Here is a 17,528-nt window from a genome sequence, read left to right as displayed (position 1 = left end):
ATGAACAAAAAAAAAGAAAACAAAAAAAACCCTACACTGAGACATCATAATCAAACTACTCAAAAGCAGGGATAAAGAGAAAACGTGAAAAGCAGCCACAGAAGAAGACAGGTCAGAGAAGACAAAAAAGAAAAAAAAAAGGATGACAGCAGATTTCTCCTTGGAAACAATGCAAGTAAGAAGACACTAGTGGGCTTCCCTGGTGGCGCAGTGGTTAAGAATCCGCTTGCCAATGCAGGGGACACAGGTTGGAGCCCTGGTCCAGGAAGATCCCACGTGCTGTGGAGCAACTAAGCCCGTGAGTCACAACTACTGAGCCCACGTGCCACAACTACTGAGCCTGTGAGCCGAGAGCCCATGCTCTGCAAAAAGAGGAAGCCACCGCCGTGAGAAGCCCGCAACCGCAATCAAGAGTAGCCCCCACTCGCCGCAACTAGAGAAAGCCTGCGTGCAGCAACGAAGACCCAATGCAGCCAAAAATAAATAAAAAATTTTTTTAAAAAGACACTAGTATATCATAAAGTACTAGAATCCTTAGAATCTTTCAAAAACAAAGGCAAAAATAAAGACATTTCCAGACATACCAAAAAAAAAAGAAAGAATCCATCACTAGCAAACCTGCACTATAAGATATATTAAAGGAAGTCACTGACGCATAAGGTGGAAACATGGACCTACACAAAGGAACAAAACACTGGAAATTGTAACTAGATGAGTATGATTGTTTTATTATCATTTAAATCATTATTAGAAATTAGAATAGATTTTTTAATTTTTTTTTTTTTTTTTTTTTTTTTGCGGTACACGGGCCTCTCACTGCTGTGGCCTCTCCCATTGCGGAGCACAGGCTCTGGACACGCAGGCTCAGCGGCCATGGCTCACGGGCCTAGCCACTCCGCAGCATGTGGGATCTTCCCGGACCAGGGCACGAACCCGTGTCCCCTGCATCGGCAGGCGGACTCTCAACCACTGTGCCACCAGGGAAGCCCAGAAATTGATTGTTTAAATAAAAATAACAACAATGTATTCATGAGTTTAGGATATATGTGGAAATAAAATGTATGACAACAGTAAGATAAAAACTGGGAGAGGAAAAACAGAAACAAACTATTAGAAGATTCTTATACTATACATAAAGTAGTATAATGTAACTGAAGGTAGACTGTGATAAGTTAAAGATACACTGTACACTATAAACCGTAAGGCAATCAATAAAATAACAATGACAAGCTAATCAACAAAGGAGATAAATGGAAACATAAAAAATAATTTAAAAGAAGGCAAAAAGGAGGAAAAAAGCAAACAAAGGGTAGATGGGATAAATAGGAAATAAACAGCAAGATGATACACTTAAATCTAACCATATCAATAAGCATATCAAATGTAGTCGAAATACCACTGTCAGAGATTATCATATTGGATAAAAAAAGATAGGCCCAACAAGATCAACTGCCTACAAGAAAAGGACTTTAAATAAAAAGACACAAATAGTTTAAAAGAAAAACATTCTTTGTTTTTTGGGTTTTGGTTTTTGAGTTTTTTTGGCGACGCCACACAGTTTGCGGCATCTTAGTCTCCTGACCAGGATCGAACCCATGTCCCTGCAGTGGAAGCTCAGAGTCCTAACCACTGGAGCACCAGGGAACTCCCAAGAAAAAATATTTTTAAAAATAGATACCGTCCGTGGAGAAACTGTCTTCCACAAAACTATCCCTAGTGCCAAAAAGGTTGGGGACCGGTGATACAGAGGACATATCACTGAAATTGAGAACCACAAGGGAAAAGAAACAGAAAAATCAATAAAATCAAAAGCTGGTTGCTTAAAAAGAGCAACAAAAGTGACACAGGAATGAAAAAGATGATATCATTATATATTCTACAGACACTAATAGAACAATAAAATATTACAATCAACCTTTTGCCCCTAAATTCAACAACTTAAATGAAATGGTCAAATTCCTTGAAAGATTGGAACTGCCAAAGCTCACACAAAAACATAACCTGAATAAGTAGTACATCATTAAAGGAATTGAATTTGTACTTAAAAACCTTCCAACAATAAATACTCCAAACTTAGATTGCTTCACTGCCAGTCTCTGCCCAACATTTAAGGGAGAAATATATTATATTCTACACAAAATCTTAAAAAAATTCAGAAGAGGTGGGAACCCTTCCAAACTCATTTTAGGAAACTAGCTTTACCCTAATACCAAAATAAGACAAAGATATTAAAAAAGAAAACTATAGTTCAATATCCCTCTTGAACATAGATACAAAAATCCTCATATCAAAAATCCTCATATAAAAAGGGTAATACATCATGACCAAGTAGAGTTTACCCCAGGATGCAAGACTGGTTCAATACTCAAAAAATTACTTAATGTAATTCACCATATGTACAGATTAAAAAGAAAAATCACATAATTACCTCAGTAGATGCAGAAAAAACATTTGACGAAATCCAGCAACCCACTGCTGATAATTGGGGGGAAAAAAAACAAAATCTCTCAGCAAACTAGGAATAGAAATTACTCAATTGGATAAATAGCATCTACAAAAAACCTACAGCTAATATCAGACTTAATGATAAAAGACTTATTTTCCCCTAGCATCAGGAACACGACAAGGATATACACATTCACCACTTCTGCTCAACACTCTACTGGAAGTTGTGCCCCATGCAATCAGGAAGGGAGGGAGGAAGTAGAGAGAGAGAGAGAGAAAGAGAGAAAGAAAGAGAGAAAAGAAAGAAAGAAAAAGAAAGAAAGAAAGGAAGGAAGGAAGGAAGGGGGAGAGAGAGAAAGAGAAAAAGAAAGAAAGAGAGAGAGGAGGGAGGGAGGAAGAAATACAGAGACAGAGAAAGAGAGGGAGGGAGGGAGAAAGGAAAGGCACTAAGATTTGAAAGGAAGAAGTAAAACAATCTTTATTCACAGTCAACATGCTCATCTACATAGAAAACCTAGTGGAATCCATCAAAAGCTACTAGACCAAATAAGTTTAGTGAGGTTGCAAGATGTAAGATCAATACAGAAACCTCAACTTGAATATGAATGTTCATAACAGCTAAATTTGTAATAGCCAAAAACTGGAAGCTACTCAAATGTTCATCACCAGATGAACAGATATACAAATTGTGTTATATCCTTACAGTGGAATATTACTTAGCAATAAAGGAATGAACTACTGACACAAAACAACATGAATGAATCTAAAATAGTTACACTGAGTGAAGGACACCAGATCAAATATATGTGTGTGTATATATATCCACACCAGACTGACTTAATTTGTCCTGCCTTTGAGGATGATTTGTATTATCAATAATAAAATGTTTTGGGTGCTCTGATAAACATGAAAACAAAGTAAGAAAAATGGAAATGGGAAAAGGTGTTTTCCTCCTATAATTGAAGCAATAATGCATTAATTTTTGAATAATTCAGGGTTAAAAGGTAAAAACAAGATGCTGAAGTTCTCACTGAGAAAGGCTAGAATTCCTATGCACTGTTATTTTCCTGATGACTATGTAAAAATGGTGCCCTGATTTAGGTTTTGGGAAACATTTTAAAAAAAAAAAAAAAAGCCACCATAAGAGAGTGTTATTTGGTGAACTATTTTTTTACATTTATAAATGTGGTGTTAGCATCACAAAATATAAATATACGCACATACACACACACACACACACACACATATTCCACTTACATAAAGCTCTAGAAATGCAAACTAATCTACAGCAACAGAATATAGATCAGTGGTTGCTGGGGGAAGAGGCAAAGAAAAAAGGCAGAAGGTAGGGATTACCTTGCAGGTGGTTGCTATGTTTACCATCTTGATTGTGGTGATAGTTTTACAAGTGTGTGTGTGTGTGTGTGTGTGTGTGTGTGTGTGTATACATACATATATATGTGTATATATATATATATATATATATATAGAAACTTAATGTACTTTAAATGTGTGCAACTTATTATAAATCAATTATGCCTCAATCAAGCTATTCCAAAAAATGCCTTCAAAATCATATGCAATTGCCTTGGTCAAGCATTCCAATCCAATGCTTGGATAAAAGGCTTTGCTTTTTAACAGTTCTATCACCAGTATAATGGAATATTAATATAGCATGCCAATGTTTCATAGTCCTGGGCAATCAATTACATAAAATTGGAATAATACCATTCTATTTATGTGTTTCTAGTCTCATTTAGTTAAAAGAAAAATTGAAGTAGGCAGGTCAAATACTGTCCCCATTTTACATGTGAGAAAAACTACAGCCTAGGAAAATTAAGTGATTTACCCAAGGACTAAAAGATAACAAATGTTGGGAAGTGAGACCAAAACATGGCCTCATAGACAGTTATGTTCTCACAAATTCTAAACTGAAAATTAGCAAGACCAACTTCAAAGGTCCCTGGTCAAAAAATGAGTGTTCTCTAGAGATGACTGATAAGCTACATGGAGTTCTGTGATAATGAAAATATCACTGTGAATAAATCAGAACTATAATATTCTTGCCAACCAGCATTCTAGGAAATTATTTCCACTATTACAGGTTAGATTTCCTGAGATTCTTTAAAGAATATATTCCAGGACTTCCCTGGTGGTGCAGTGGTTAAGAATCCGCCTGCCAGTGCAGGGAACATGGGTTCAAGCCCTGGTCCAGGAAAACTCCTCATGCCACGGAGCAACTAAGCCCATATGCCACAACTACTGAGCCTGCACTCTAGAGCCCAGGAGCCACAACTACTGAGCCCACATGCCATAACTACTGAAACCCGTGTGCCTACAGCCTGTGCTCCACAACAAAAGAAGCCACCGCAACGAGAAGCCCATGCACCGCAATGAACAGTAGCCCCCGCTTGCCGCAACTAGAGAAAAGCCCATGTGCAGCAACAAAGACCCAATGCAGCCAAAAACAAATAAATAAATAAATGTATTTTTTTTAAAGCTTAAAAAAAAAGAATATATTCCATTAAATTGTCCCCATCTCTCCCAATAAAATCACCTACAAGCAGGATTATCTCTACCTGAGCAATGGGCACAGCTTAAAATTCCCTTAAGAAATCAAAACCCCAAATCTAGGCTTCATGCAAGTTTGGGGTTCAAATTTACATTACTCATGTGGCACTGGAACTCCCCAAACTAAAAATTAATTTTTAAAACTGGCACTGGGCCAATGATGTCTGTGATGGTTTAGAAAACAGCTCGCAATCTCCTTCCAGGTAAAATTCAAATTTCTTGTAAATTTTTCCTTAAAGATTTTTTCTAGAAATGTAAATTAAAAACTTAATAGACAAACTGGACAGCAGATTAGACAGAACTGAAGAAGGAATTACCTAGAAGACAGATCTGAGGAAATCACCCCCAATTCAGGGAAAGAAAAAAAAAAGATAAATGGATAGAAAATGAGTGAGCTCTATTTAGAAAACAGAATGAGAAGATCCAACAAATACGTTATAGTAGCATAGTATCCAAAACAGAACATAAAGAATGGGAGAGAGTTGAAATTCAAAGAGACAATGGCTGAGAATTTTCAGAACTGATGAGAGACACAAATCCTCACCTAGAATCAGCTCAACAATGAAGCCACACCTAGACATATCAAACTGAAAGTACAGATCACCAAAAAGTAAACCTTAAAAGTAATTAACAAAGGCAGATTACTTACAAAAGAACAATTAGATGGAATATAACTTCTCAACAACAGAGACTGGAAGACAACAGAAAAGTACCTTCAAAGTGTAAGGGAAAACAAATGTCAACTAAAATTCTTAACCCAGTTAAAATATTATTTGAGAGTGAGGCTGAAAACTACTCTAGTACCTGATTACATCATGTTCTTTCAAGCCTGTGAAGCTTTATGTTTTCTGTTCCTTCTATCCATAATGTCCTCCTTTAACTCCCAATCTCCTTCCAAATCAAATTCAAGCTCTTTGTAAAGTTTTCTTCAGCTTTCACTAGTAGGTAGTATCAACAGAGGCCACAGAGGCTAAGAACACAAGATTCGGAATATGCACAGAAATCGGTGTGAATAACAGCTGTGTGACTTTGGTCATGTTGCCTCCCTGAGACTATATTTTACTTATGTAGATGATAATATCAACCCCTAAGGCTTGTTCAGAATGTTAAATTAGATATATGTAAATTCCTGACCTACAATAAAACTCATAAGAAAATGTACAGATTAGCTATTAGAAGAGACTTCAGAATATTGCTTGATCAATATTAAAAAAAAAAGCATTTGGAAATTTTTATAATATAAAATATTGAGAAAAAGCAATAAACAAGGAATTAGAAAAAGTAATTTTTTAAATGGTATTTATAGTAGAAACAAAAAGAAGGTATCAGGGAACAAATTTAACAAAAGATACACAATTTATGGAGGAAATTACTTTATTGATAGAGAAAACAATTTACACTACTCTCACGGTTAGGAAGATTTAATACTACAAAGATGACAACATGTGTATTCTACTGAAAAGAATTCCACTGCATGATTAAACAACAGTTTAATTGTTTCTATATTTTCTATATTTTCTCATTATTTCTATATTTTTCCTATTTCAAATAGTATTATAATGAATATCCTTGTAGAGACTCCTTCTGCAATGTCCTCAAATTTAGCATGATTCCAAAAAATAACTAACAGAATTTTCCACAGAACTTGACAAGCTGACCCTGAAATTCAAATGAAAAAGCTAGGGACCAAGTATAGCCAAGATTCTTTTGAAGAATTATAAGGGAAATCCTGCCATATTGAGATATATTCTAATGTTATAATAATTAAAGTAGTATGATATTGTTGCAAGAGACATATCAATACAACAGAGAGCTTAGGACATATACAGGAAACTGATACATGACAGAGATGGCACAAAAATCAATGAAGAAAAAAATGGCTGTTTAATAAACGGTGCTAGATGTTTACAGTACCCAAGACATGGAAGCAACCTAAACATACATTGACAGATGAATGGATAAAGAAGATGTGGTACATATATACAAATGGAATATAACTCAGCCATTAAAAAGAATGAAATAATGAAATAATTCCATTAGCAGCAACATGGATGGACCTGGAGATTATCATACTAAGTTAAGTAAGTCAGACAGAGAAAGACAAATATCATGTGATATCACTTATATACAGAACCTAAAAAAAAAAACATGGTACAGATGAACTTATTAACAAAACAGAAACAGACTCACAGACTTGGAGAATGAATTTATGGTTACCGGGGGAAAGGCTCGGGGGGAGGGCCAGACTGAGAGTTTAGGATTAAAATGTACACACTGCTATATTTAAAATAGATAACCAAGAAGGACCTACTGTAAAAAAAATTTTTTTAATTAAAAAAAATTTTTTTAATAAATAAACAGTGCTAGAATAACTGGATCCTCATATTGAAAAAGATAAAATTAGATCTCGATCTCACATTATATGTAAAAATAAATTCCAAATGGACTAAAGACCTAAAGATGAAATACAAAATGTTAAATCTTTCAGAAGAAAATTTATAAGCATTTTTTTAAACCAAGGTAAAGAGGATTGCTTTAAAAAGACAAATAGGACTTCCCTGGTGGCGGAGTGGTTAAGAATCCGCCTGCCAATGCAGGGTACATGGGTTCAATCCCTGGTCCGGGAAGATCCCACATGTCGCGGAGCAATTAAGCCTGTGCACCACAACTACTGAGCCTGCGCTCTAGAGTCCGTGAGCCACAACTACTGAGCCCACACACCACAACTACTGAGCCCGCGTGCTGCAACTACTGAAGCCTGCATCCCTAGAGCCCATGCTCTGCAACAAGAGAAGCCTGCACACCACTACGAAGAGTAGCCCCCACTCGCCACAACCAGAGAAAGCCCACATGCAGCAACGAAGACCCAACGCAGCCAAAAAATATATAAATATTTTTTAAAAACACAACTAATATAAACTACAGTAGTAAAACTAGATTTTTAATTTCAAGCTTTTTACAACACTATTATATATTACAAGGTGAAAAGACAAGCCACAGGCTAAAACAATGAAGTGAGGAATCCAAAGATCAGTATCTAGCACACATTAAGACTCAGTAAAATAAAATTTAAAAACCCAGTAGAAAACAGGCAAAGAATATGAACCAGCAGTTCACAAAAGAAGAAACTAAATGGCCTAAAAACAAATGAAAAGATGTTCAACTTTACCTAGCAGTCAGGAAATGCAAAATTTTTAAATATGTTTATAACCAACAGACTGGCAAAATATTATATATATAGAGAGAGAGAGACAGAGAGATACATATATATATATCACCAGTTTTGGTAAGTAGAAAAACAGGAACTCAAATTCCTGGTGGAAGTGTAATTGGGAGTAAACTGGATAAACCAACAGAAGGCAACTCTTAACTATCTAGTAATGCCAAAGAATAGAATGCACACTCTATGATCCAATGATTCCTCTCCTAAAAACATTCTGGTATATCTATACAAGGAGACACATGCAAAGATGTTCACTACAGCCCTTTTAGAAACAATGAAAAATGTAAAGCATCTAACTGTCCTTCAGCAAAGAAGTAGGTAAGCAAACTATGGTTTAATCATACTATAGAATGTTTAATAGTAGTTAGAAATGAATGAACTAGTCTATTTTAGCAACATGGCAAATAAAAAAGGCAAGCTGCAAAAGGATTCATATAATGTAAAATAATTTATGTAAAATTTTCACATAAATATTGTTTAAATGTAGTACATTTAAGTAAATGTAAAAAGTAAATATAAAAGTAAAACATAGGGCTTCCCTGGTGGTGCAGTGGTTGAGAGTCCGCCTGCCGATGCAGGGGATGCGGGTTCGTGCCCCGGTCTGGGAGGATCCCACATGCCGTGAAGCGGCTTGGCCCGTGAGCCATGGCCGCTGAGCCTGCACGTCCGGAGCCTGTGCTCCGCAACAGGAGCGGCCACAACAGTGAGAGGCCCGCGTACCGAAAAAAAAAAAAAAGTAAAACATGCATGGATATGACACAGGAATTTCAGGAGAATGGTTACCCCTAGGGAGGGAAAGAGGAAGGAAGGGAGAAGAGGATGATCTTTGCTTTTCTGACATGAAAAAAGCTCTAAGGAAAATATGACGAAAGGTTGACCTCTATTAATCTCAGTGGTGAGTACAAAGGTATTTGTTATATTATTTTTATACTTTTATGTATACTGAAAATGTTTCATAGTTGAAAATAGTTTTAAAGAATTTAATATGAAATAAAAATGATTAGAAAAAAATTACTATTTAACAACACTTCTAAATCGCTCTGTTGTAGTTAAACCTCATAACTATGAAGATGACTAGAAACTACACTTCCAGCTCAAGGAGAATCTTCTCCACTAAGTAGAATCTGTCTACATTATTTCTAGTAAATTAGCAATGACAAAAAGTACAACGAACACAGAAAAGAGAACACAGATTTCTTTAACTCTTCTTCCTCCAAGCTCTCAGAACAGGAGTGTTGTGCTCTTTTGTTTGAATTTGTGACTTGAGTTAGATGGATACTGCTGTAGAGAAAATTCCAGATTCATAGGAAAGAAAATTTCACAAGTAATGCATGTAAACACATAGATAACATACTAAAACTCTGAATATGTGCAAAGAGAATATAAATAAAAGAGATAAATATGGCACAGGTCTTCATCATCAAATCTTTATTGAAAGTTTGTTACTTGTAGCGATATAAACTAGAAATGAAAAAAAACTGTTAATTCAGAAAATCAAATCCTGCAGTATGGTTTCACACTGTACTTATGCTATAGAAGTGTTGTCCCTACACATGAGCTCCACAGTGAAGATAAAACTCACCACTGGACTTTGCAACATGAGACTTTGAGGACAAGAATACATACAGTGAGCTAAAAAAAATAACAAGAGAGGATGCCACTGCAAAGGAGATGATAAGGTTGGCAACATAGGTAGAGGCCACGCTGTGGAAAACACTGACGCCAGGCTAAGGACGCCAGACTCTAGCTTACAAAAAATGGGAAGCCTTTTTTTTTTTTTTTTTTTGGCTGCGCCAGGTCTCAGTTGCAGCCCGCGGACTGTTAGTTGCGGCATGCAGGATCTTTTTAGTTGCAGCATGGGGGCTTCTTAGTTGTGGCATGCTTGTGGGATCCAGTTCCCTGACCAGGGATCTAACCCGGGCCCCCTGCATTGGGAGCACAGAGACTTACCCACTGGACCACAAGGAAGCTATTTTAAGCAAAGTAGTCACATATGTAAAGCAGAATTTTATATGAGTGAAGGTTAGACTGAACTGTGAGATTATTACAGGCAGGAAAACAGTAAATTATCATGGAATAGGTTATGATGTGATGAAGGCTTGACCTAAGGTAACAGCAGAGAATGAAAAGAACAAATCTAAGAGAAAACAAAAGAACAGGTCTTGGTACCAAGCATGCAAGGAGAGGGAAAGGGAAGAATCAATAATGACACAAGGAGACACTATTAGATATCTACCCAAAATCCATTCCTCTGTTTTTCCCCAGACATGAGACAACAAAGACCAAATGTAAACAAACTAAGTGATGGAACAAAAGTTTATAAAAAGCCTGGGTCCCCAATAACACTAATAAGCTGCTGAACTAGTCCTGAGATGCAAAACAGTAAATCTCTTCAAGGTTTAAGCCACTAGTAGCTGGGATTTCTGACTGGGGGAAAAATGATACTAATTTTAAAAGAAACAAAGGGAATTCTCCAGCAGTCCAATGGTTAGGACTGTGCTTTCATGGCCAAAGGCCCAGGTTCAATCCCTTGTCAGGGAACTAAGATCCCACAAGCCTCACAGCACGGCCAAAAAAACTAAAATAAAAAATAAATAAATAGGAAAATAAAAAAGGAAAATCTACATGGAAGTATTTTAGAGAGCGATATAATTGATTCAATTTTAGACATGCTGACATTAAGGTAATGGGAGTGTATTCAAGTGGCCAAAAGTTCCCAAACTGGTATGACTCAAAATAACAGCTTCCTAGATTTAACCAATGAAACTTAGATTATTCAAAGTTACAGATTTCTTTACTACAGGATTTCTTTAAGATGTTACACATTTCAGACAGTCAAGAAGATACGACGTGAAGTGTTTCCCAAATTTGCTTGGCCACGGTACACCCCTCTGTAGTAGAAAATCTCTGTAAAACATGTCTAGAGAAATAGATAAAGTATAGCTGATCCTTGAAACTTTAAGAATAGCGTATTCTAGGGACTTCCCTGGTGGTCCAGTGGTAAAGAATCTGCCTTCCAATGTGGGGGACATGGGTTCGATCCCTGGTCCGGGAACTAGGCCCGCACACCACAACTACTGAGCTCGCGCACTGCAACAAGAGTGCCCGCATGCCACAAACTACAGAGCGCCACAACTAGAGAGAGAAAATCCACATGCCACAACTAGAGAGAAGCCCGCACGTCAACAAAGAGCCCGGGCCACAACGAAGGATCCCACGTGCCGCAGCTGAGACCAGACTCAGCCAAATTAATTAATTAATTAAAAATAATAGAGTATTCTACAAAGAACTCACTAATACATGAAAAGATAATACAATTAGAATATCACCATTTTGCAGCCCCTAATAAAATAATAGATCTAGACAATGATAATCGATAGCTGCAAAAATCTTTAACATGATAGGGAACTTCATGACAAATGGATTGGGCTGACAAACCTGAACCCACTGATCAACCTAACATTTACTAAAGAATAGACAAGGAGACATTCTGTGGCTCCAGCTATTATTCAACAGGAAGTATAAAACACCATGATAAAGTTTTCTTGCCCCCCTCCCCAAAAAAAGAGAACCTAAAATTTGATCAAGACTCTAGATCCAACTACTAGTATACAAGAAATAATGGGCAGAGGAACAAGTTACATATCACAGAGATGCAATCAGTAAAACCCAGAATGTCGGTTTCTTTAACTAATAAATTGCAAAGAAGGAAAAAAGAAGGGGGAGGGGGAGACTATAAATTAAGATTCTTAAGAGAAATAAAAACCAAATAGAACATTAGGACATTGTTTGCATCCTACTCCTAAATTAACCCTAAGAAATCATTTATGAGACAAGTGGGAAAATCTGAATACTCACTTGCTATTTGAAGATATTAAAAAATCATTGTGAGTATTTTAGGTACTATAATTGTGGTAGCAGTACTGTAATTCTTTTGTGATAAAATACATGTAACATAAAATTTATTATTTAACCATTTTTAAGTGGTATTAAGAACATTCACATTGTTGTGCAACCATCACCACCATCCAACTCAAGAACAGTTTTATCTTCCCAAACTGAAACTCTACCCATTAAACAATAACTCTCCATTCCCCCTTGCCCCCAGCCCCGGACAACCACCATTCTACTTTCTGTCTCTGTGAATGAGACTATTGCAGGTACTTCATATAAACAGAATCATACAACATTTGTCTTATTGTGTCAGGCTTATTTCACTTAGCATAAGGTTTTTAAGGTTCATCCATTTTGTAGCATGTGTCTGAATTTCATTTCTTGTAAAGGCTGAATAATATTCCATCTTATGAATATGCCACATTTTGTTTATCCATTCATCTGTCAGTGGACATTTGGGTTCAGTTTTATTTTTCAGGGTTTGTATCTCTTTACTGAGATACATACTTAAACATTTATAAACTGAATTATAAGATACCTGAGATTTGCTTCAAAATAGATAAAAAAGATATCACTTTTCACTTATCAGGTAAACAAAGATCAGAAAAACTGGTAACACCATATACATTGGCCAAGATGTGTGGAAACATGCTCATTCAAATACTGTTGGTGGGAGTGTAAATTAATCTCTTTGGAGGGCTCTATCAAAGTTTAAAATGCACATTTCCATTAACCAAGATATAATATAACTTCTGATAATTTATCCTCACAGATATACTCACACATACACAAAGAAATGTATACAAGAATACTGACTACAATAAAGCTTATATTAGGCCCAAGACTGGAAACAATTTACATGTCTATCAGTAGGGAACTGACTGAATAAATTACAGTAAAATACAAAAATACGAAAATGCAATAGAATACAATTTAACTTTAAAAAAGAAAATAAAATGGTTCTATGTGTACTAGTAAGAGACAGAATCCAATAAGTACGTTCACAGGAAAAAAGCAAGATTCAGAAGAGTATAACACTGTTCAACCAGACATTCACTGCTTTGATTTCTGGCATTGTCACACATCAAATAACCTAAAAACTTCCTACAACACAACATCTAGAAATGCTGAGTAAATTATAACTAAAATCTTTTAAATGTATAACTAAGCTCAAAAGTAAGGGAAATCTCTCACTGAGGTGTGGGATGGAGGAAAGAGGAACTTTTACTTTTTACTTTTCCACCTACTTTTATGTTATAACCAATAAGTATTACTTTTGAAATTAAAAAAGAAATCAGTCCTGAAGTACGCTGAAAAAAGATGCTATAAATTTAATAATCCATGCCACTCCCTGAATAACTAAAGCAATGTAATCTCAGGGCAAATTTTCAGGTATAACAGCTACTATTTTATCCAATTTAATTCAACATTTACTACTAAGTACAAGAGCCTTTGAAAAATAATAGCAAGATGAGGTTCCTATTTTTTAAGGAGTTTAGAATCCGTGAGGAAGAATAAGGAGGCAAAAGAAATCAATAATACACGATAGAACATGAAAATGGTCATCCTCTGCATCAAAATTTGAAAACTAAATGTTTAAAATTCCAATTTCTGGTTCGTAACATCAGAACCCCAAACCAGTCTGACATTAGTTTAGATTTTCCATTACTTTTTTTCTTTTTTTTCTCCATTATGTTTTTTGAACTCATCCATCCATTAATCATTTGTGACAATGACTGTACTTACATTAGTGGCAACATACAATTATTAATACAGTTTCTATAGGCTTTGTGATCTCTTCCCACAAATGAATTCTCAGTTGTTTTCTTCCTTTGATTCGTGTACCTGTTAATAGGCCACATTTATTATATCAGTACTACTAATCAAAAATAACTGAATTCCCTGGTGGCACAGTGGTTAAGAATCTGCCTGCCAATGCAGGGGACACGGGTTCAAGCCCTGGTCCGGGAAGATCCCACATGCCGCGGAGCAACTAAGCCCATGCGCCACAACTACTGAGCCTGTGCTCTAGAGCCCGCGAGCCACAACTACTGAGCCCGTGTGCCACAACTATTGAAATCCGCGCGCCTAGAGCCCATGCTCCGCAACGAGAAGCCACTACAATGAGAAGCCCGCACACTGCAACCAAGAGTAGCCCCCGCTCACTACAACTAGAGAAAGCCCGTGCGCAGCAACGAAGACCCAACACAGCCAAAAAATAAACTAATTAATTTAAAAAAAAAAAAAAAGGAATGCTACTTGTAGAGGCAATAGAGAGAAGTACTGAACTGTCAGGCTCTGGAGCCAGCATGCCTAGCCAGCTACCTGTGTAATCCTGAGCAAGTTTCTTAAAACTCTGTGCCCCACTTTCCTCTTCTGTACAATGGGGATAATAACAGTAACAATCTCAGAGTTATTGATTAAGTGAGTTAATGTAAAGCAGATTTTAATATTTGACCACTATTTTCCAAATAGATGAATAAAACTCCAAAATTTTAATAGCACTCTGTTGTTGAGACTGGTGTGAAAGAGAGTCACATGTTCTGCTTACTCCTAAGCCTTCTGGGGGGCAATCTGGAAATCCCACTTTGAGAATTTATCCCACTGATATTCTTGCACAGGTACGCAAAGAGAGGTATACCAGTTTTTTATTTCATACTGAAACCAAAATGTCCATCAAAAGTGATGACTAAATAAAGAATGGCAAATTTATGACATGAAACACTATGCAGCAGATTGTTTTTTTTAATAGAGTGAGTACACTGATTTACTGACATGGAAAGATCTCAAATAAGTGAAAAATTCAAGATGTATACAACAGTGCACATGATAGGTTACCTTTTGCAAAAAAAGAGGCTGAAATATCAAAATACATATTCATCCTTGTTTCTTTTTGCACTAAGAGGAACTAGTAACACTGTGAAGAAACTGAGCAGATGGGAGACAGGATGGGAGGGAAACTTCAAACTGTGTATCTTTTTATTTTATTTTTTTGCTTTTTTAGCTACACAAATATCTATTCAATTGTCAATTTTTACAGTATTTTTAAGTGTCAGGTATACACTTTAAGCTGGCAAATGTTAGCTGCAATTATTACTATTGTTGTTACTAGCAATAGCAGTATTATAAGTATTATTGTCATTAACAAGCTCAAAACAGCTCCTTTCTGAAGCTTTTTTCTTACTCCCTCTGCACAGAGCCTTCTCTGACTCCCAGACTATTTAAGGAATTTATCATTTTCTACTCTAGTGTAAGCGGCTTAAGGGGCAGGTCAATGTCTTGTTCATTTTTAATATCCTAGGAGCCTTGATTGTACCTAGTCGATACAAATATTCTGGAATAACAGTAACCTACAAGTACTCCAAAGAAAATAGTGACCATTTCTAACGGGATTAGACTCTATCATTAATTATAAGACCAGAAAACTGAAAAACTTGAATAACTGGATTTGCTAACATTCTTTCGGCTACTGACCAGCCAAAATCTCCTCTCTTTGACTAAGCTTTTCTTTCCCCGGGACTTCCCCAGACACTGACATCATGTCCCAAGCCAAGACACAACATGCACCAACTCTTTAACTCACTGCAATCTCTGAAATGTCTTTTGTCCTAAATCCCAACACCCTGGTACATCATTCCTATCGAAAAAGCATTTGAGTGTTTCCTTTTAGATAGAGGTTCACATATTAGTCAGGGCATAAAGTGCCCTTTTAACTGGAGAAGACCTAAACACATGATTCGTAATTCGCTCAGTGTTTTGTTTGTGCTGGTATGGAAGGTATTCTATAATTGACTGCTCGCTCGGTAGCTCAATTCTAGATGTCATTCCAGCACACCAAATACTCCACTGACAGCTCAACAGTCACTTTTCATACAGGCCCCTCCCCTTCCCTCCTCCCTCAACCCCCATCAGCTCAAGAGCTCCTTCCCTCATACTGACACACTGACAGTTCAGAAGTCCCTTTCCACAAGCTGTCCTCCCCTGCAGCTGCAAGACCACCTCCCCGAGTCGCATCATCCAGCGACCCAATTCGGTCCCCGATATCATCCCTCTCCCAGCCAATCCAAATCACATCATCAGTCTCTTCCCAAGAAACAGGCAGCTTTAAAGCCTTTCCCAGCAAGTACGCAATTGACAGCTCGACAACAGATTCCCCGAGTATCCTCTCCTCTTCTCTCCGCTCCTACCCCACGCACTGGCTCTTTTCTCTCAATCACTCATTCGCCCTGGCTTCCCCGAAAAGTCACAGCCTTGTTCCCTAAATACGCTCTCCGCTCTCCCCCTCCTCCCCATCCCCTTCGCCGCTGACAGCTCAGTCACTTCCATCCCCATGTGGCTGCAACCTCCTGCCCCACTCCTTTCCCTTGACAGCTCTGGGTCGGCTCCAAGCTCCCCTCCCCAAGGCCTCCCCAGACCTCGGCCTGGGCCTCCCGCGGTGCCCCCCGCCCCGGAGAACAGCTCCACTCACCCACTCTCCCGCATCACGTTGCTGTCCCCGCAGTCGCAGGCACCGCCGGCCTGGCTGCGGAACATGTTGAAGTCGTGTCCGGTGTGGTCACCCTGGTGGAAGCACTCGGCGCACAGCGACATGCAGGGAGAGATGCCGCACGTCCGGCAGCGGTAGGCCACGAAGTTGGCTGTCCAGACCAGGCCGCAGAGCGCCGCGGGGTCGTAGGCCCGCACCGCCGCGCAGAACTCGTCGTAGCCTCCGCCGCCCGCCAGAAGGCACTTACACCACTCCAGGGCCTCCTCCTCGGCCGGCCCCGGACCGCCCCCGCCGCCGGCCGCCGCCGCCTCCTCGCCGTCTGCAGCCGCAGCCAGCGGCCGCTCGGCGTTCAGCACCCGCTCCAGCAGCGCCTGCAGCTCCTCGGCACCTGCGCGGTTGTCCGGCCGGCTGAGGGCCGCCTTCAGGTGCGCGGCGGTGGCCGCCTTGTCGAGGGCCAGCCCGGGCGCGGGCATCTCGGCTTGGGGTGGCTGCGGACCCCCGACAGCCGCCGCCGCCGCCGCCGCCGCCGCCGCCATGATGAGAGCTCAGAATTTGGAGAGTCCAGGGCCGGCAGCTCCTCCTGGGAGGGTGGGGGAATTGGCTGCTGCGATTGCTCGGCCCTCCCAACTCTCGCGATATCCCGGGGCTGCCGCGCACCTCTGCCTGTGTCCCCGCCCCTGCACACGCCCCCTCGCGCTGGGGTGCCTGCTTCCCGACCCTCTCGCTTGGGACGGACCTCCTGTTTCTTCCTCCGACCTCTTGGCTCTCAACTACAATTGAGAGCCACTAAAATAAGGGACCTGACTTTAAAATTATTTAATATGGAAAATCTTTAATATGGACCATTTTTCCTCTATTTACCTGGGCTACAGGAATACATACAGCATCTTTGAGCTGTTTTTTAGGCAT

General features: G+C 38.7%; 1 protein-coding gene across 1 annotated transcript in view; it reads right to left on the bottom strand.

The window, feature by feature from the left end:
• Positions 1-17,155, bottom strand: part of UBR3 (ubiquitin protein ligase E3 component n-recognin 3) — a 223,531-nt gene extending 206,376 nt beyond the window's left edge. The window contains exon 1 of the mRNA XM_065880145.1: positions 16,602-17,155. Coding sequence (XP_065736217.1) covers positions 16,602-17,155 — 554 coding nt within the window. The remainder of the gene's footprint in view (positions 1-16,601) is intronic.
• Positions 17,156-17,528: the final 373 nt, after the last annotated feature.

The sequence above is a fragment of the Phocoena phocoena genome, chromosome 7 (assembly GCF_963924675.1).
Source record: "Phocoena phocoena chromosome 7, mPhoPho1.1, whole genome shotgun sequence".
Taxonomy (NCBI): domain Eukaryota; kingdom Metazoa; phylum Chordata; class Mammalia; order Artiodactyla; family Phocoenidae; genus Phocoena; species Phocoena phocoena.
Note: the sequence above shows the minus strand (reverse complement) of the source record. Positions and strands in the feature narration are given on the sequence as shown.